Raw genomic sequence first — 19,983 nt, 5'->3', positions numbered from 1 at the left:
TTCCATTTGCCACAACAGAAGAATTTTTATTTGGATTGGAAAGGATTTCTGAACTGTGGGATTGAGTGGATTATGTTGAGTGTTTTGGGGCCAGGTGGTGATGGAAATAATGGTGTTTGCTGTCCTTCTGGCTAGGTACTAACAGCATGTTGATGTACCCAATTCTGTGTTGTTGGATGAAATCACCCAGTGGATTCAGATGGCTCCAATCCTGATAGCCTTTGTGGGTTATTAAACCTGGCTTATCCCCTGGGCAATAAGCCAGGAAGTTAAGTGACCCAGTTTTGAGGGGTTATTCATGTTGATATGTGTGCTGCCCCAAGGGGAAAAAAATGAGGGAATTGGAAATTCAGACAGGAGATTCCCAAATGCAATCGGAAATATTTAATCCTAAAAAGATTGAGAAGAAATAAAATAGATAGTACACATCAAGTAACAAGACCATTTGGTCATTGTGAGATTTATTTTATTTATTTATTAGCTGCCCAACTCCAGCTGCATTCAGCACTTCAATTTAGATTCTTGCCAGGAGCAGAATACTAGATTTAGTGGCCTAAAATAATGTTTCTGACTTATTCTATTCCAGGCTTCAACTATAGAAACAATTTAATCTATCCAGCAAAGCTTTAGGATTCTAGCCTGCCCCTGTAGAATCCTTTCTTCTTCACTTACTCCACAATCCCATGGGCAGTTAAGAGTGACTTGACAAATGTATGAGAAAATAAAAGGTGATTAATCCCTTTAGAGAATTGAAATTGCTATGTGAAATAATGAGATTTAATAGCCATTAGGAATAAATAACCCATTGATAATGCTGAATACATATATAAAACACATCCAACTGTTGGATGTGAACAATCACAGATGTTTTGTTACAGCAGATCAGGCTCTTGTATATTTAAAAAATTCAATAGTTACATCTTTCTAAGGTCCAAAACCAAGAAATCTCAGTTTATAGTCTAAAACAGAACAGTCATAACATCAGAAAGACTACATGGAAACACTGCGGAATATGCTCCAAAATTCATTATATAAACCTACGGCCATGCAACAGAAAACACACGTCTCTAATTCTACTCATAGGAACCCTTCCTAGTATAGATGCATTTTAGAAAATGCATGATCCGCACGCGCAGAAATTAGCATGGCGGTAACTCCAATAATCGCTCCTTCACTTTAAGACGTCTTAAGCCTCGCCTAGGAAAGAAAATGGAGCACAGCTCACTAACATGCTTCCGCCTCTTAAACACCGTGATTTGCCCGGCTTCCGCCCCAACTACGGACGCCAAGCGGCGGCGACGTGGATGTTCTTTTGAGTCTTATGCGACCGAAGGTTTTCTCGCCGGCCGGTCCTTCTTGTGCCGACGTGTGCTGAGAATTCTGGGCCTGCGCAATGTCAAGGAGGTCGGATCTGCGCATGCCTAGTCGAGATCAAAGCGCTGTTGTGCAGAGTTACGCTAGAGAGGAGTCGAGGAAAGAACAACTTAGTGCGGAATTGGCATGAGCTGACCTTTGACCCCGCTGACCCCGGCTTCGTTGATCCAGTCATGCCCCCTCGTCGGCCGCCCGAGCTCTACCGGGCTCCGTTCCCGCTCTATGCCCTGCGCATACACCGTGAAGCTGGACTGGCGCTAATCGCGGGGGGAGGCGGCGCCGCCAAGACTGGGATCACGAATGGCTTGGTATGGAAGCTCAGGGAGTAGGGTACCCCCCTCATTCTGCTCTCGGAGTCGCCTTCTGTGCGTTGGCTGGGAGCTCCCCTCCTGCCCTCAGAGTTGTACCCATTACCCGGCTAGGGAAATGGGGAGAATGGTGATGTTTGCTGCAACTGTCAGAACAAGGTTTGTGCACATTGGATGAAGCTGCTTTTTGAAGTGCACAGTGTAAATGTCCATGAAGAAAATCATGAACCCGGATCTTTAAGCTGGCCTCCTTGGGGGGGGGGGAGCATTATGTAGGCTCCAAAAGGAAACATGAAAAGGACCAGGTTTGGGAGAGAGAATGGCTATGCAGGAACTGTGGTTGTCCTTTCAGGCAAGCACCAAACCATACTTGAAGAAGGGGGGAATTTGTGCCCTCTGTGCACATATTCTTTGGTACAATGGTAAGGAAGGGCAAATCTTGTCATCCCTGGCAAGATTTGCTCTTGGGCAGATAAGGCCATTTTGCAGGTATTTTTGGTGCTTTATCCTTCCTTTCCCTATTTTGTTCCCCAAGCATTTCTTGCAGCTGGACTGGAGAGAAGGCAAGCTATCTGCCTCACTACTACATGCTCATGACACAGAGACCCGGGCCACCATGACTATGGCACTGGCAGGAAATTTCATTGCTGCAGGGCAGGATGCTACTTGCCACATCCTGAGTTTCCAGCTCTTTAAATCCGGGCAGAAAACAGGTGGCAGCAGCGGTGATAGTGCTAAAGCAGGTGAGAACCTAACATTTATTTAGCTACATAATAGAATTCCTAATACACTCAAGCCCAGAATAATAGCAGTCTAAAAATAAATGTAAAAGTGGAAACAGCAATAGTTAAAAATCTTGCTAATACTGAAAATGGACAAGATCTGCAGAAGAGACAGGAAACTTGGGATCTTTCCTCAGAAGAGTTTGTGGAATATTTCCTTATGTGCTGTTATGCCCTTAGGTGCTGGTGATAAAAATCTACGGAGACGCAAGCCCCCCATCCCCAGTGAGAAGAGCAACGGCAGTACACACACAGAGATGACAGAGGTGGCAGTGGAAACTTTGCATTGTGTCCAAACAGACACCAGCCCAGATACTCTCCAGAAGGCTGTGTGCTTCAGTGATGATCATACCCTTCTAGCTACCGGTGGTGTGGATGGTTTCCTGCGAGTCTGGGAGGTACACCTGTTTGGGGAGATGGAGAAATGGTCTATTATTGTGTGTTGGGGAGCAAGGTTTTGGTCTGGTGTTACAATGGTGGATTGCAAAGCCCTTCTTTCGTAGATTAGGAGTGTGAACATGGAGGTGATGATAAATATTTTGTTTCTTACATCTTTCACAGTTTCCCAGCATGAAGAAAACTCTTGAATTCCAGGCACACAATGGTGAGATAGAGGATATAGCACTGAGTCCTGATAACAAGGTGAGAAGGGATTTCAAATCCAAAAGGGACCAGTACAGTGCCAGATTGTTGCTTGCTTGCTAGTTTTGTTAGTTCCCAGGAAGGAAAACATTCAGAGACAAATAAATACGTGAGAACACAGAACCCCTATTGAAGACTCATAAGGCAAAGAACAGTCTGACTATAATGGTCACTGTTATATAAAAGACTTGAAGAAGCACAGTGAAATATCTAGAACTCCTTTATCTTTATTCGGGTAAAGATTGGCTTTAATTGTTTTTATGGGCAAAAGATAGTAATGATGGTTGAGGTGGGGACCATGGCTGCTCATATTGCATCTTTCCAGGTGGTGACAGTGGGACGGGACTTCCAGTGTTGTGTGTGGCAACGAGATCAGATGGTGACGGGTCTGCGTTGGAATGAAAATCTTCCAGGCATTCCAGACAAGACCTACCGCTACCAGTCTTGCAAGTAAGGGGAATACCGTTGGTCTGGACCAGTGATGGCGTACCTTTTATAGACCGAGTGCTGAAAAACTGCCCCACCACCTTCCCGCTCCGTCCACCCCCACCCACCTGTAGGGCCATTCACTGCCTCCACAGCCCACTGCAGCAGATCACCCAGGTGGCCCTGCAGTGCCATGGTGGCCACGCCCTCCACCCACGCCTCACAGCATCATCTTGCAACGGAGCGGGAGGGTGGAGTCTTGTTCCTGCTGCCCAGCTGCCATATCCTTGGCTGTGCTGCTCTGCATGGGCTGCACCTGGGGGTGACTCTCCATGGAGCCTGCTGGTGAGGAGGCCAAGGGAGGAGGCAGAGCGAGAGCGCGTGTGCCCACAAAGAGGGCTCTGAGTGCCGCCTCTGGCACATATGCCATAGGTTTGCCAACAGTGGTCTGGACCATACATGTGTACTTTCTATTTGGATGCTTCTTCCTTCTTCCACAGGTTTGGTACAGTTGAAGACCAAGCCAAGGCATTGCGATTGTACACAGTGCAGATCCCTTACAAACGTGAACGACGTCCGCTTCCCTGCTACATCACCAAGTGGGATGGACATAGTTTCTTGCCCCTGCTTACTCGTCCCTGTGGCAATGAGGTCATCTCATGCCTCTCTGTAAGGTGAGATGATTTTCCTGTGTTCCACCTTCACAGAAGAGAGAGGAACCCTGGTTCTGTTTGCATAACACCCTTAACCTAAGGATGACTAAACAATGGTTTTCTGCAAATGTTCGGCTTTTACACTATATTTAACTACAGTATATAGACTATATTCACTGTATATTTGCACAACATCCTAAGGTATATGTTGTAAAATGATGGTGTTAGTTGCGTGCCTGAATAGGAGCTGAAGCTCCTTAATAGCGAATTATAGCCTCTCAGATCCATTTCTCCTCTAATATCCAGTGGGATTAATAGGAAAGGACTTCGCAAACATCTTGAACAGTTAGTTTTGGTATTTCAAGGCTGGAGCCTGTTTGGCCTTCAGAGGAAATGCTAGTCCTCTAAAATGAGTCTCCAACCCCCGGGTCCGTGGACCACTACCAGGCTGCACCATGCCAGCAACTGGTCCACACAAACAAGCAAATCCGATCTGTGAGATGCAGGTAGCACATAAAACCATGCACCCTCTGGTCCGCGGAAAAACCTCTCTCCACGGAATCTGTCCCTTGTGCCCAAAAGGTTGGGGACCTCTGCTCTAAAACATATTTATCTAAGTATTGGTCTACATGAATGTCATGGGGAATGCACATGGCTCTCTTTCTATGCTTTCAGTGAGACAGGCACATTCCTGGGTTTGGGCACTGTCACAGGCTCGGTTGCCATCTTCGTCGCCTTTTCTTTGCAGGTATGAGTTTACCCCTCCAATATTGTGTATACATATGCTCAGCTAGCTGGGCCAGCTCCAGCACACACAAAGCCTGGTCAAGGCACAAGCCATTGTTGGAGTGAGGGGTGAGGATGTTGATACTTATGTTTCAAACTCATGGTTGGCATAGGGCTGGTATGTGTACAGTTCCAAGACCTTGTAGCAGGCTCTATAAGTAAGGCCAAGGAAAAGGGGAGGATTATCTTGACTCCTGAGAGTTGAATGTCGCCTGAATCAGTGGCATGTTGCCTCCAATTCTGTGTTCCTTTCTATTTCCCCAGAGGGTGTACTACGTGCGAGAAGCACATGGCATAGTGGTCACTGCTGTGTCCTTCCTGCCTGAGACTGCAGAACTGCTCAAGAGCAATGAGGCAGCCCTGCTAAGTGTGGCAGTTGACAGCCGCTGCCGCCTGCACCAGATTGCCTGCCGGCGTATGTTCAAAGCTGGGACAGTGGATTTAAATGTGGGATGGGATTCCTGTCTTGCCAATATGGGGTCTCCTACAAACTCTTGGTGATTCAATGCTTTTTCTTTTCACAGGGAGTTTCCCCATCTGGCTCCTGCTGCTCTTTTGTGCTGGGCTGATTGTGGGCACAGTCCTGTTACTACAGCTGGCCTTCCCGGGGTTCCTCTAACCTTTCTTTATGATGAGGTTCCTGGAAAGCTTGGACCTTCTCTGCCCTTCCTGTAAGAGACGCATCTTCTTCTTTCTAACCTCAGAGACTGAGAGAGGACTCAGGAGCCAGGGCAACGATTGCCCTAGTGAAGTGTGTGGTCAGGTGAACTTGGCCAAGCTAGAGGCTGGGCCTCACAATTGATCAGGTTTTGGCCTTGAGCAATTCTTGTCTAACCCCATCACACTGAATAGGGATGGAGGAACAATACTTCTCCATTTTTGACTGATCTGTGAGAAACATTCCAGCTTTATTTGCTCTGAGCAGAGATTTCCTGTTTAAGCTCAGGTCTTAAACCTTGAATTATTAAACACAATGATGGAGCAGAGCCTTTTCTTCCTTCCTGCCTGCCTTGTTGGTTACTTCTCCATTTTCTTTCGGCTTGGGCAGAGCCAAAGGTCATAACTGTAGGGGGTTCTTTGGGGCCAGAAATGAAGGAGGTTGCAGCTGCTCCACGAAGGCTGACCAAGACACTGTCATTTGGAATAGGTCTACTGTCCCGTGTCTAACAGCAATTATTTTTCTGCCATGGCTATGTAAGAGAAGGGGACAGAGAGGATACGGGATTTGGGGATTCCCTTTCCTCTTGAGAACATCTATAGCTTGACTTCAGGAATTACTCTAATAGCCTAAATGTATACACAGAGAAAGCAAGGATGCTTATGCATGTGTTCGTGCAAATGCACACCCCGTTTGCAGCTTATGTCAGCAAACCATAACTGTTCTCATGAAAAAAAAAAAACAAATTTTCAGCAATGTACAGTCCCTCTTCACATCTTGGCTTCAAGCATTCTCCAGTATGGATTTCTCCATGAAGTGAAAATTTCTTTCCCCTCTCTTATTAGATTACTTATTTTGTGACTTGGGAAGTATGTGAACAATATCATACTTGTTCAATTATTTTAAATTCCCAGAGTTTTATTAGGTCACCACTTTTTCATAGAAGTAAAAATCATGACTGCTGATGTGGTATGCTGGCATTTGCCAATCAGAAAAATGAAAGTGATCACAATCTGAAAAGAATGCTCGGATAGGTGGTTCTGCATCCTGCATCAATGCTTGTTTTTATCAGGGAAGCAAGAGAGGGAATAAATCTTCCTTGATAGTCCAGGTACAGTGTCTCAATTGAGTGAGCTAGTAAGTGAGAAGTAATTGTCAGCTAGTAATTGTAGAGAAGGCCTTGGGTCTAGTAGTGTATTTTGTTGGAGTAGCCTTTGGGGGTCAGCCATAGGTGATCTGTTGCTACATGACCTTCATATAATTTTTGGACATCTTCTTAACATGCTTAACTAAATAAGGGGTCCCCTCCCCTGGTCTGTGGACCAGCACCAGGCTGCAGCATGCGGAACCACACCCTCTCCAGTCCACAGAAAAACCTCTCTCCACGGAACCAGTCCCTAAAAGTTAGGGCCTGCTGTGATGGCTGCATTACCATACCATCTGAGATATTTTAGATTTTTTTTTGTTGTGCTCAACTTATTTGGCTAGATAATGGTTCAGTATAGTGCAAAATCAGAAGGTTGCTTAATTCAGTCATTGGGACAAGCATGTTATACAACTACAACAATGGATTCAAGAATAGGCTTTTGACCTCTATATGCTTGGTGATGTTTAGTTAGTTAATTCTTCCATAACAAATAAATTTCTGCATCATGCTTTATGGTGGGAAAAGTAGAACTATTGAGGGAATCTGGACTTGGCAAGATCACAGAGTCTTTCAGACTATTTGAAAAGTTCCACTGCTCAGTGCCCTAGTTTACACATTACACTATACACCTTTATTTTTCTCTTAGTTTGAAACCAGGCATTTGTAGCTTGATAAACTACAGTTCAGCAATTAAGTCTACATTTGCCCTGATATATAGCTTGGCTTTGAATGATAATGGTTTGAAATTTCTTTTTTAAAAAATTCGGAGGCTACTGAGAACATAACATTGTCTGTTATGCAATCGAGTAATCTACCAGGTCTTTGTCTGCTAACAGATGATTACCAGAGTTTTAGGTGGCATATCTTTCATTGGCCCAATATTTAACAGTTGAATCTGTGTACATATATCTGGGCTATAACCATTCTTGCTTGCAACCATATTTCCATATATATTGTGAAATAGTAGCACTATTTTTCTGTTCTTCCCTTTCCTGAGTCTCCAACATGGTAGCTGAAAGCAGGGGAAGCAGTAACTTTTCTTATTTTTTCTAAATAACCAGCTTTTATGATTTCATTCTGTTGTGTCATCTTTTCAGTTGTATAATAATGAAATAGCCCAGTTTTGCAGCTTATTGGGAAAAAAATATGTGCTTTTACTGAATAGGATGATTTGCTCTAGATGGCAATAGCACTTAGACTTCATAGTGCTTTACAGCCCTCTCTAAGTGATTTACAGAGTCAGCATATTGCCCCCAATAACCTTATTTTACCATCCTTGGAAGGATGGAAGGCGAAGTCAGTGAGACTTGAATTGCCGATGGCAGCCAGCAATCAGCAAAAGTAGTTGCAGTACTGCATTTTAACCACTGCACCACCTTGGCTCTACAATAATAAAATTTATTGTAGAACAGGGGTGTCAAACTGCCGGCCTGACCGGATGCATCATAGCAAAACCACGCCCACCCCATTGCAGGCAATGGCAAAAAAGTCACGATATGTCGCGACACATCACGTGATGTTGCGAGTTTGACACCCGTTGTAGAATATGGCAGCAAATAAACATTGGCTGAGCTTGACAAATTCAATTGGTACATGGACGAGGCCTCTCCAGGAAATTGCAGTTGTTGGCTAGACCAGGAAATTGGAAAATCATGCCAGAAGAGGGCAGTGACAAACCATTCCCAAGCTCTCCCAAGAGAACTGTATTTTTACCAAAATCAAAATAATGGCCCCTTTCCTAGGATCTCCTCTCTTGGGGAAGATTGGTTCAGGTTTCATGCAATGGAAGTACTGTAGCTGATTTTTCAGAGGAAAAAGACTACACACTATTAACTATTTCCCAAGGCACAATCAGAAACAGTTCTAGAAGATGGAATTAAAGTATCTAACTAGAACTTACTTTCCCAACTGCAGCAGAGGCTGATTGGGAGAAATTCAAATTGAAAATGAGGAAGGGAATTTTAGGATGAAGTGTCTGGTAACCATCTCCTTTTTTGCAGAGTGTATTCTAAGATGTGGCCTCAGGTACAGTATACAAGCCACTATTTTACCTGTGGTGTGCCTAATTTTTTAGCCAAATATTTTCACAGAGAAAAGCACACAAAACTCTTCTCTACAAGAAAATCCAGGATGGAGGAATTAAAACAATAGGGAACAGCTGGTGTCTTCATATATGGAACAAACAGCCATATGCCAAAATGCTAGAAAAACAATCCTGTATTCTGCTGATCATCATTACAGCATCTTCATCTGTGGTTGCCATTCATAGCAGCAGATTCTGGCTAGGAGTCCTTTGGGAAAGGAAATGGGTACCCTAGGACACGGGTAGGCAACCTTGGCTCTTTTATGACTGGTGGACTTCAACTCCCAGAATTCCTGGGAATTGAAGTCCACCAGTCATAAAAGAGCCAAGGTTGCCTACCCCTGCCCTAGGAAGACAGAAAGGATGTTGTGCATGATGGTGCCATTAGTTTTGCCTGTGAGGGGTTCCATCTCTCTAAGTGAGATCATATTCACCCTCCTGTATGGTGGACGTCTTGGCTCTTGATCATGTGCTGGTCATCTTTGTATATAAGTTCTGTCCAAGCTGTTGGCTTCCCATGGTTACTGTTATAGCTGCCAGCTCCTCCTGATGTTTGAAAGCAGCATCCATAAATTGACTAAAGACACGGTCCATGTAACTCTGATGGCGAGGTAGGAGCCCTTCTAGGAAGCCAATATGGCCACCTCGTTCAGTCACTAAGAGGGCGAGGGTGGACACATGCTGTGCGGTCTCTGTGGGAATAGCTGGAAGAAGACAGAACAAATCAGAGCAGGCTCCTAGTGGCCTTTCTTTAGAGGCAGGAAAAGTATAGGACTCACCATGTTGAGGAGAGAAAGGGTCATCTGAAGCATTCAGACACAATACTGGCACTTCTATGAGACACACCTTCTGGGAAGGGCTGGCTTCCTGGTAATATTCCTGGCATGACTTGTAACCAAAGACCACAGACGTATAGCGTTCATCAAACTCCCGGATGCTGCGAGCCTGGGAGAGCAAGCCCAAGGGTGGGGGAGGAGAGAGAGCACATAAAGGTCAAGGCATGGAGCAGAGGATGGGCCTGGAAAAGGTTGGGAGGGTGGAGTGATGGTACCTTCAGCACATGGTTCACATCCAATCTCTCTTCAATGACCTTTCTATGCCTAGAAGGAAAAGAGTGTTATGATGAGAGACAGTAGATTTTCTGGAAGGTAGTCGTGATACCTGCCTGAGTTGGCAGAAGGCCTAATTAAGTTTTCAGTCCTGGGCTAGGCAAGGTCCCATTATAACATAATACTCACCGTTTGATCAGGTTGCACAGGTTGGCTGTGAGGTACTGGTTGAAGAGGAATTGGTTGAGAGGCTGCTCAAGGGAATGGATTGTTTCAAATGCGTCCCAGCTCACTGAGCAAGTCATGGCAGCCACCAGTCCAGCCTCCTGGCCCTTTTGCCCCAGATAGTTAAGCACCAGGATCCTGTCAAAAGAGAGTTTGGGTGGCTTTGGGCTGGGTTGGGCACAAATGGATAATTTTGATTAACCTTCAACGGTTAATCAAAAGACAGCTGGGAGTCAAGAAAATGCCTACTTGAAGCTTTGCCTTCTCATTCCATTCAGGAGTCATAAATGCTACACTTTCCTAAAGGAATTCCCATCCTGGGATCTATTATTAAAAGAACATGTTTTGCTGGATCAAAAGTTCAAGATAGCTTTCAAGTGACAGAACTCTTCACAAATGAAAGATTCAAGCCAAAAACTGTTCTTCCCTAGACAGTTTCAAATTATTATCTTCTGAGAGCCCTTTCCAGCAGAGGATGTGAGAGAAAAATGAAATCCCTGAGATTGTTTGGACCGAGAGCTACTTTTAGAGCAGCTATCTGTACTAAGTTCCCACTGTACAGCTTCCCCCAACCTGATGCCTTTCAAAAGTTTGCATTCTCCACAAGCTTCCCAACCAGCTTGGCTGCAAGTACATAACCACGTCTCTTTTAATTTCCTGGCTGTTAATTTAAAAACATTTGAGTCTTAGCTCCTTACTGGTGCAAAAACAAGCATTAAAAGATTCAACTGAATCTATTTATAATGAAAAAAAACAAGACAGATTTAAAATATTTAAGTGGCCTAGAAATGTCAAATGATAGGATCTTCAGAAGTGTATTTGGTTGCTTTTTCAAAATGTCATAGCCTTCAGGGCCTTTTGTGTAAGCAAGTTAGGGTCAGTGGTAAAGTAGATCTGCAACACCAAAGCTTGCCTTTGGCCAAGCAAGTTGTAGCTTTGGTTTTCATCTCCAACTAAAAAACCTGGCTATGTATACGGAAATGCTGCCCAGATGCCCCCTTAAATAGTTAACTATGCTTCCCTGACTATAAAAAATGTTTTTGCCCAAAGAGGTACCTGTTCCGTAAGAAGATAGTAGAAATTTGCAATATCAGAGACAAGTTCCTATTTTGCATTACTATGTTCTAGACAAAGTGTGTTTGGTGTTGCTGACTCATATCCACTGCCACCATGACTGAGCAAACAGACTTCCGGATTGCCTTTCATCTAGAATCTATCAATTAGGGACAGAATCCTATCTCAAACACTTTGCTTAAGCTCTGTAATGAAAGAACAGAGTGAAACATTTGTTCTGTGAGGCTGTTTTCTGGAGCTGTTTCATTGGCTGTTGTTAGCCTCTTGGACTCTGAGATAAACAATAGTCAGTCTATCAGCAGCTGGGAAGGAAAAAACAGCCTCCATGGAGACTTTCATCACCAGTATTTCCACACAGAGTATCTACATAAAGAGTAGGCAGTCTTTGACCTACACACAGTCATCAACACTCATCTGTAGCCCACAAAGCATTTGTTTCCCCCCCCCCCATGGAAGGGCTATAGGTTAAAATGGGTGCCACAAATATTTATATCTGCTCAAAAGCTCCTGAATCACAATAACATTATGGAAAGATTAAGGGATAAAATGTCTCTGGTTTGAAACCGATTTTGCTCTTCAACTTGCATAAAAAAATCCCCAAATTGATCATTCCTGCTCCATTTTCATTACGTTATCAGGCATAAAGGTTGCACATCTGTCCTATAACTGCGGTCTGGCTCCCGGACTACATGGGGTAAGGAAAGGCCTTTGAAAAAGCTAACAAAAAAAAAAAAAAATCAGGTTGCTGGGCTCAATCAGTAGGAACATAGGGTGTGAGTGTACTGAATAATACAAGGAAGAATAAAACTGATATTTTCTTTGGGAACATTATTGCAATAAATGACTATGCTTTATAGCTTTTTTTAAAATGAACTTTGTTCTACATTGCTTCTTACCTAAATAAAGTGCTTACAGCAGTTTACAAAGCTGATGAAATCAGGAAATAAGCAGTGCTACTGAAGTCATTTTCTTGTCCATACCTCACAATTTATGATGCACTTTGTTTTATAAGGCTTCTCACTTAAAAAAAGGGGCTTACAGCAATTTATCCAGGGGACATCAGTGTTGGAAGTCATACATTTGCACACACCTTGCAAACAATCAAGGTATTCTGCAAATTATGGGTAAGAGTATAATCAAACAGCATTGTCTCAAAGGAAAAAACGAAAGCTACCATCAGAAGGCTGAAAAAAGATTTTTTTAAATATCTATAGAGAAAGTAGTATTTAGTCGAGGTTGGTACCTTATATGAGCCTTCAGCTAGGTTGAAGATACAGTAGAATCAAAGTGTTTGTTTTGTAAACCATTTTAAGATTAGTTGGCTTTTGGCTCTGTTGAAAGGGGGTTGAGTTGGAGAGTTTAAAGTAGATGTAACAAATCTTTATGAACACATGGTACCCCTATTTTAGCAAACTCAGGAACTCAGGCTACTGAAAACTGTGCTGCTAAATATTGATAATGCAATCTAGGAATGTTTAAGTTCACAAAATAGGTGAAACCACACAAAAATCTGAGGATTGCTCACCCTGACGCGGGGATGTGTGAGTCTGTATGTGTATCTTATATGACGCAGATGCAGCTGAAGACGTGTCATCGATGGGAAGAAATTGAAAATATTAAATACAGTGGTATATTTGGGAAGAAGAAAATGATGATGATGATGGTGGTGGTGGTGGTGGTGGTGATGATGATGGAGATATTATCATCTTTAGTCCAATATTTTAAATGATTTGATTTTCTATCTTTAATTAAAAGAATCTATGATAATGTGAAATACAAAACCAGACTGCCTCATCCTGGTATGCTCCTTGGGGTCAGAAAATTATGCTTCTCCATTTTCCCTTCTTTTGCCCAACCTAAGTCTCACCCGCCAAGAGAAATGCCAACTGCCATCAATGGTGCATGAGGGAACCGGCGTTTGATATGGCCCACCACCAGCTCCAAGTCCTCAGTATTGGTGGCACAGAAAGCCCGATGCGTCTGAAAATAAGAGGGACATGGATGGGAGACCAAAAAGCAGTTCTGAACAGCAGCAAAGAGCTGTCTCTTCTAAAAGTACGGTGTGTGTGTGTGTTTGTGTGTGTTTGTATGGATCACCTGTAACAGACAAGTCCTCCTTTCCCATGTAATTAAAAAGCATTTGTACCTATCTCAGCTGCCAACACACACACACACACACACATATATATACAGACAGACAGGTTTGTGCTACACTGCAATAGCTCTTACCAGCAGCTCTTCTCCTCTGCACCCTCGATTATTAAACACAACAGCCCTGGAAGGGATAATGGTAAATTTCCATAAGAAGACATCATTTTCATTTTGATACAACCCTATACTTATTAGCCCTCAAACAAAACAGAACTCCCAAATGAATGTGACACTAGATCCAAAGTGAAATAAATCCAGTTCTCTAAATTTCAAAACATTGGGTATGTTTTATGGTGTTGCTCACCTGTAGCCATGGCTCTGAGTGCTGTTTACCAAATGCAGAATATAAGTCTCTCGGCTGCTGCCTGTCAAGCCTGGCAAAAACAGGACAATGGGACAATTTTCTGGGTCAGGATGGGTCCCATTGTCAGGATCAGCCCAATCCAGGAGCAACTGCCCGCCATCTGCAGTTTGCAGCAATTCACTGAATGAGATGTAAAAAGACGAGGCAAAATGTGGACAGAATGGCACTCAGTGTCATGTCCATTGTCTCAATCCAACAATGCAATCCCCCCCATAGTGGACTCACCTGTGGTAGGAAACCAATGGGCAGGATTTGATAAAGACACGAACAATGGTCTGAAGTCGACCTTCAAAGCACCATGGTGTAGGGTAGAATGTCTCTTTCACAATGGGGCAATACTTCTCCAAGAAGGACTGGAAAGGCTGACAAGCCACCAGTAGTGGGCGCTGCAAAGGAACGAGTGGAATTCTAGAGAGTGAACTTGAACAACAAATCAAACTCAAGATCTCCTCCACTACCCCTCAGTAGGACCACTCCTCCAGTTACCTGTGGAGAAGATGAATCACCCTGAGGCAATAAGGAAGGAAAGCATTTGCAAGTTAGAGGAAAGTCCCTCCCCTCTCACACACACAAGTTTCTCTCAATACCCCAAGAAGCTAATAAAAGCGTTATTTTAGTTATAAGACATAAAAGAGCTTCAAAAAGTACAGTAGAAAGCAACCAAATTTATCAAAAGACTGAAATGCCTTTCTCATGAAGAAAGTCTAGAATGGCTGGGACTCCTTAGCTTTCAAAAACACAGTTGAGAGTGGGGGGGGGAGGGAAATGAATAAAGCAGATAAAAATAATGGATAAGGATACATTTTTCTTCCTCTCTCAGAAAGCTAGGACCAAAAACCATCTCATGAGGCTGAGTGGGAAAAGATTTAGAACAGATAAAAGGAAGCACTTCTTCATCCAGCACATAACGGACTTGTGAAATTCATTAGCACAGGATTTGGTGATGACTACTAATGGATGGTTTTCCAGGGCGACTGAGTAAATTCATGGAGGGAAGCCTGAAAACTCCTTGGATCATAAGACTTAATGTTATCTCAGGGTTGGGGGTTGCCTGTCCTAACCAGTAGCTGCAAACAAATATATGGCTGAGAGAGGTATATCTGCCTCCTTGGCTTGTGAGCATCCTAGAGACAATTGGTTGGTCACTGTGGAAAAAAAGCTACTGGATGACGAACATTGGCCTGATCCATCAAGTTTGTTCTTACATAATACAGGTATACAATACAGGTATGTGTAGGCAGGCAGGCTAGCACACCAAGATTACAGTGGAAATAGTCATCCAGGGAATTATTTTTGAAGATCATTGTTCTGTCAGGTTTCTGGGAAGGAGAAGTAGGCGGTAAATTGATTGCTCTGAAGTATATTATTATGCCCTAATTTTGCAATTCTAGAACCAAAGCAATGAAGGCACAGCCCAGATTTTGCAGAGGCCAGAATTTGTAATAGGATCCAAGGATCTGCTTCTCAGCAGGAAACTCATTTGTCCTTATACGGTAAACAACTTCTGTTTCTTAAAATTCAGCCTGTAATGTAAATTTCAACTGAATGTAAAATACTGAACTCTGCATGAATTTTCCCCTGGATATCAAAAACCAGGAGTGTGAGTTCTAATTCCACCATATGCATGAATAACTGATTTTGGGTCAGTCTCTCTTTCTCAACTCACCAGGAGTGGTTGTGGGGAAAATAGGAGGAGAAAGTAGTGTTATGTATGTTTGACACCTGGAGTTATTTATAAAAATAATAAAGGAGAGCTATAAATAAATAAGCCTAGCAAAATGGAGTAACTGTCGATATTTGGACTCTCTAGAGTCCTCTCTAGTTTTTCCATCTTTAGTTTTGAATGGGGTTGCATTATCCCCAGACAGATCAGCTGTGCAATCTGGAGGTCCTTTGGACTTTTGGCTTCTGCTTGAAAAGCAGGTGGCAGCTGTGGCTAGGAAGGCTTTTCCAGACCTTTGGGTGGCATCCCAATTGTGCTCATACCTGGATCATGAGGCTGTGCTCACAGTAACCTTGTAAGTTCTCATTTAGACTACTGTAACATGTTCTACATAGGGCTGCCTCTGAAAAGCATTCAGAAACTCCAGCTGGTGCAGAATGCGGCTGGGCAGGTAGTAAATGGTGCCAGATATATTGCACATTTAACATTACTTCTGTGTGAGCCTCATTGGTTAATGGTGGATTTCCAGGTGCAACTCAAGATGCTGGTTGTCACCTTTAAAGCCCTGCATGGCCTAGAACTGGGTTACCTGAAGGATTGCCTTTTTCCAAAAGTCTCTATTCATCCAACTCAATCTAACAGAATGGATATGCTGCAGCTCCCGTCAGCCAAAGAATATTGCCTGGCGGGGACTAGAAGATGGGTTTTTTCCTCAGTAGCCTCTGCTATATGGATTGTCCTCCCTTCAGGGATTAGAATGACCCCAATCCTATTAGCCTTTCATATGGCTGTAAAAACCTAGTTATGTTCCAGATCCTGGGGTGCTAAATGTGTTAAGGGTCCCATTTCCTGGCTGTATTACTAACTGGCTCAGTATCTGAGTTGCTATAAATATTTATTTTAGATGTTTCTATTGTTTTCATGATTTTAAAAAGTTTTTAGTGTCTTAATAATATATGTTTTCAATTGTACACTTGAACAGCTATAGAAATTGAATAAACAAACAAACAAATATTTCATGGCAGGTTTGAATATGTGAAATTCTATTTAGCCTTTCCAGTGGAGGCTGTAGGGCAGTGATGGCGAACCTTTTAGAGACCGAGTGCCCAAATTTCAACCCAAAACCCACTTATGTATCGCCGGGTGCCAGGTGGGCATGGCCCACTGGGTGGGTGTGGATACAGTGGTTGTGGCAGATGGGTGGTCGTGGCTAGCCTGATGTTGCTCGTGGGGAGGGATGCCTGTGGGGGCCGGGCAGGGTTGGGGAGATCCAGGGGTCTCTGGCAGATGGGGTGGTGGGCAGGAGACTGGTTCTGTGGGGTGAGGAGAAGCAAGGCGAGGCAGGGCGGGGGTGTCATTGTCACAGGGCAAGGGCCGGGGTGGCTGCTGCCTGACACCATCGGCCCATGCACACAGAGGCCAGCGAACGCATGGGTGCTGGGATGCATCTGGCCACGTTGGACCTCGGCGAGTTAGCGGGCAGCTGGTTGAAGAGGACAGTTGCCATCTCCGTGGCATGGCGCGCATGCCACAGAGAGGACTCCAAGTGCTGTAGGGTGTCTTGGCTTTTGATGGAGTATGCTGCCTTCAGTTGTACAAAGTAAAAGCAGAATATAAATTTAAATGAACTATTTATAATGTGAATTAGCCAAGATGCAAAGGCATCTCCACAGTAATACTTGACAGCCAAAGCAAGCAAATCTTCACCCACTGGAAGAGCTTAAATGCAAACAAACTAAATACCTGAAGAGCTTGTGGCTAGAGGTAAGATAAAAATCAACCAAAAACCATCTAGTATATTCCTGAATGAGAAGGAGATGCATATTCCATACAAAAAAAGAAAACAACATAAAGGCAGATGTATTATGGTCAGAACATACTAACACTTGGCAACTAAAATGAAGAAAACAGGAGTGGGCAGGGAAAAGCAAGGAAGCAGGTGAGGAGTTTCTGTCTCTAATTAATCCTGTCGCAAGAGTAGAAACAGCAACGTGTAAGTGCAGAATACTTCAACTGAGTGGCTTTCTGGCAATCCTCCAAGGGGCACCCTTGCTAGTAAGTCAGTAGAAAGGATGGAAACCGGGCTCAGAGAAATAACCTTGCTTTAGGGGCCAATAGAAAGATAGGAAAACATTGTGTGAAGTTGGCCACCAAAGTCGCTATGCCCCCTTTCGTGGGTTCCATTTTGGAGTTTGGTGGGAACCCTCTGATATATTTCAGGGAAATTAAGTGTCGTTTTTATTTTCCATCGCCCCGAAGAAAGAAAGACTCGGAAGCCGCTCTGCAAATAGGCTCTACTTCATCGCCTCGGAACTTTTCCTGCCTCCCCCTAACCCATCCCTAAGCGTATCCAAAGACGCTGCAGTACCGATGCTTAAGGCTGACCTTGGGGACGCGCGCCCAATAGTACAGGAGCCAACCGGTGCTGCAGCCCAGCAATAACGACAGTCCCAGCATCGTCTTGACTTTGTCCTCCCTCGTCGGCGGAATCAGGCTCAGCCGGCAGCCAGTCAACGAAGGGACCGCTACAGCAAACAAAGCGAATACAAAAGTCAGGCACAGCCTTAAAAGGCAGGCTCCGCCCCCTTTGTGATGAGCAGGCGCCTTTGCTCCGTCAGCCGCAGCGACCATCTTTGTGACGGAAATTCCCGTTCATTCTACCCGACGTTGGACAAAAAAGGCTGGAAGTCGGATCTCCCGTGTCAGAGATCAGGGTTCAAGTGTTCGTCGAGCACCCTTGCGCTTCTGCCGCCCTTCGTGCCATTTCAGTGTGTCTCCTTTTTTCTGGGGAGGGAAGGGGAAAGTCCGCGGCGATCTTTCCTGAGCACTTCCTTAAAACGGGCTAACTTACTTTATTGAATCTTCATCCATTACCATCCCGAACCTGTCCGCGCCCGTCTTTCTTTGCACGAAAATTAGTGTAGGAGACGGGCCAAATTCCCTAAGATGATCAGTTGGTGGAAGAATGAGCAGAGAAACTAATGAGCAAAAAAACAAAATAAAACCCTAAGACAAATAAGAGAAGAAGGAGCAGAGGAGAAAGAAAGCATTAGGTTACTTAAAAACGACTGTATGTATGTTAAGAAAGCTTTCAACTGACAAGGCCGTCCTCAACAAGCTAATGGAGGGCAGCAGGGAAAATAGAAGAGGAAAGATAAAACGAGGATTTTTTTATTGTATGATACCACTTCCAAGAAAATAAAGAGAACTTCTGAAAATGAATAAAACACTCTTGTTATGTTTGCCAGGTGAAGCTTGGACTTCCACACTAACATAAGAAGATCAAACCTTTGTTTTCATTGTTACTAATTGATAATTAAAGCAATGTAATTATGCCTCATTTCATCCAATACAACTAGTAAAAGGAAAAGTAGGCTGACACTGGTGGTTAAAGACATCATACTGAAGTCAGTTAAAGTCCTAGGGATTGCATTTGCACCTCTTAATTTACTAATTAAATTAAGTGGCTGTGGGAATCAAGCCACTGACTTAGTTCAAATACTACATTAACTTAAAGACTTTGAAGGAGGAGATCCCTCTTAGCCTATGGCTATCAAAAGTCAGAATTTTGATAGCATCTTTTCTGAATAATATGTTTGATTAAAAAGCATAAGCTTCTGTGATCTGATAAAGGAAATGATTCCATTCCTTTGATGTTGTGATGATGTACCTGATGAAGTGACTGCAACTCATGAAAGTTTATACCATTTAATAAAGTTTGTTAGTTGGAAAAGGTCTTACTAAATTTCTTCTGATTTGGGTGTTACTAAATTAACCCATTGTCTGGAATCACAGTATGTGGAATAGTAAATTAAATGTGCTGGATTCATACAATTTGCGTAGTCATGTATGTACAAAAACCAATTAAGGTTTAAACTAATCAAGCCTGGTATATTATGAAAATGCACCTGATTAAGCATGCTAGGCAAACTCGGTCACTAAGAGAATGATGTACTTCGATCTCCTTAGCCAAGACAGATTCAGAACTTTGCCTCTTAACTGTTACATGCTGGGTTCAGCCAAAATGTGAGGTTTCTTGTTTCTAATGTGCATTGGTGTGTTGAAACAAACATAGTAATTGTAGTTTATAAATCCAAATAAATATGGGTTATTCACTTTACTATAGTTAAATAAATAGCTTGATGTGAACATGATTGTAAACTATTTGCAAAACCATACAACAAATGTTGGTGGAACATTTAAACTTGATAGTTGTAGTATGGGAGAAGGGTCAGCCAATTCTGTAAGATTAGTGAAAAATTCTGCCTTAATTATCTACCATAAAGCAGATTTTTCTTTCTAAGGTTTCTAAACAGATATTTCTAAGAAATTAATCAGCCCCAAAATAGTTAATTTTTTTTGGACAATTGCATTTTAAATTGCAAACAAAATCTACTCCTGTTTATTTCATTGTAGGAATGAAATTCAGTCTTGGAATTTATTTGGCAAATCATTTTGTCACAAAGCTTCCTAAATGTAGATAGTTAATGTTTCACCATCTGCCAAAATATGCTTAATTATTACTGCTAATGTGTCATCAAGTCATTTTATTGCCTACTTTATATAGACTCATTTAAATTTAAATGACTGAAAAAACA

The 19,983-nt window shown here is 43.1% G+C and overlaps 2 protein-coding genes across 2 annotated transcripts; one reads left to right on the top strand and one right to left on the bottom strand.

Moving 5' to 3' along the window:
• Positions 1-1,410: 1,410 nt before the first annotated feature.
• On the top strand, positions 1,411-5,957 carry PREB (prolactin regulatory element binding). The gene is made up of 9 exons (XM_039346103.1): positions 1,411-1,682; positions 2,218-2,425; positions 2,645-2,862; positions 3,026-3,106; positions 3,432-3,556; positions 4,033-4,206; positions 4,861-4,933; positions 5,236-5,386; positions 5,496-5,957. Exons 1-9 carry the CDS (start codon positions 1,548-1,550, stop codon positions 5,588-5,590), a joined length of 1,260 nt encoding a protein of 419 aa, XP_039202037.1. The 5' UTR covers positions 1,411-1,547; the 3' UTR covers positions 5,591-5,957.
• Positions 5,958-8,975: 3,018 nt separating this feature from the next.
• Positions 8,976-17,986, bottom strand: ABHD1 (abhydrolase domain containing 1). The gene is made up of 9 exons (XM_039346102.1): positions 17,771-17,986; positions 13,948-14,108; positions 13,663-13,842; positions 13,437-13,482; positions 13,075-13,187; positions 10,098-10,271; positions 9,911-9,959; positions 9,639-9,804; positions 8,976-9,563 (listed from the first exon to the last, which is right to left on the bottom strand). The coding sequence occupies exons 1-9, from the start codon at positions 17,840-17,842 to the stop codon at positions 9,325-9,327; spliced, it is 1,200 nt and encodes a 399-aa protein (XP_039202036.1). The 5' UTR covers positions 17,843-17,986; the 3' UTR covers positions 8,976-9,324.
• Positions 17,987-19,983: the final 1,997 nt, after the last annotated feature.

This window comes from Crotalus tigris, unplaced genomic scaffold (assembly GCF_016545835.1).
Source record: "Crotalus tigris isolate CLP2741 ecotype Arizona unplaced genomic scaffold, ASM1654583v1 scf7180000017987.690289119674:8195010, whole genome shotgun sequence".
Classification (NCBI taxonomy): domain Eukaryota; kingdom Metazoa; phylum Chordata; class Lepidosauria; order Squamata; family Viperidae; genus Crotalus; species Crotalus tigris.
Note: the sequence above shows the minus strand (reverse complement) of the source record. Positions and strands in the feature narration are given on the sequence as shown.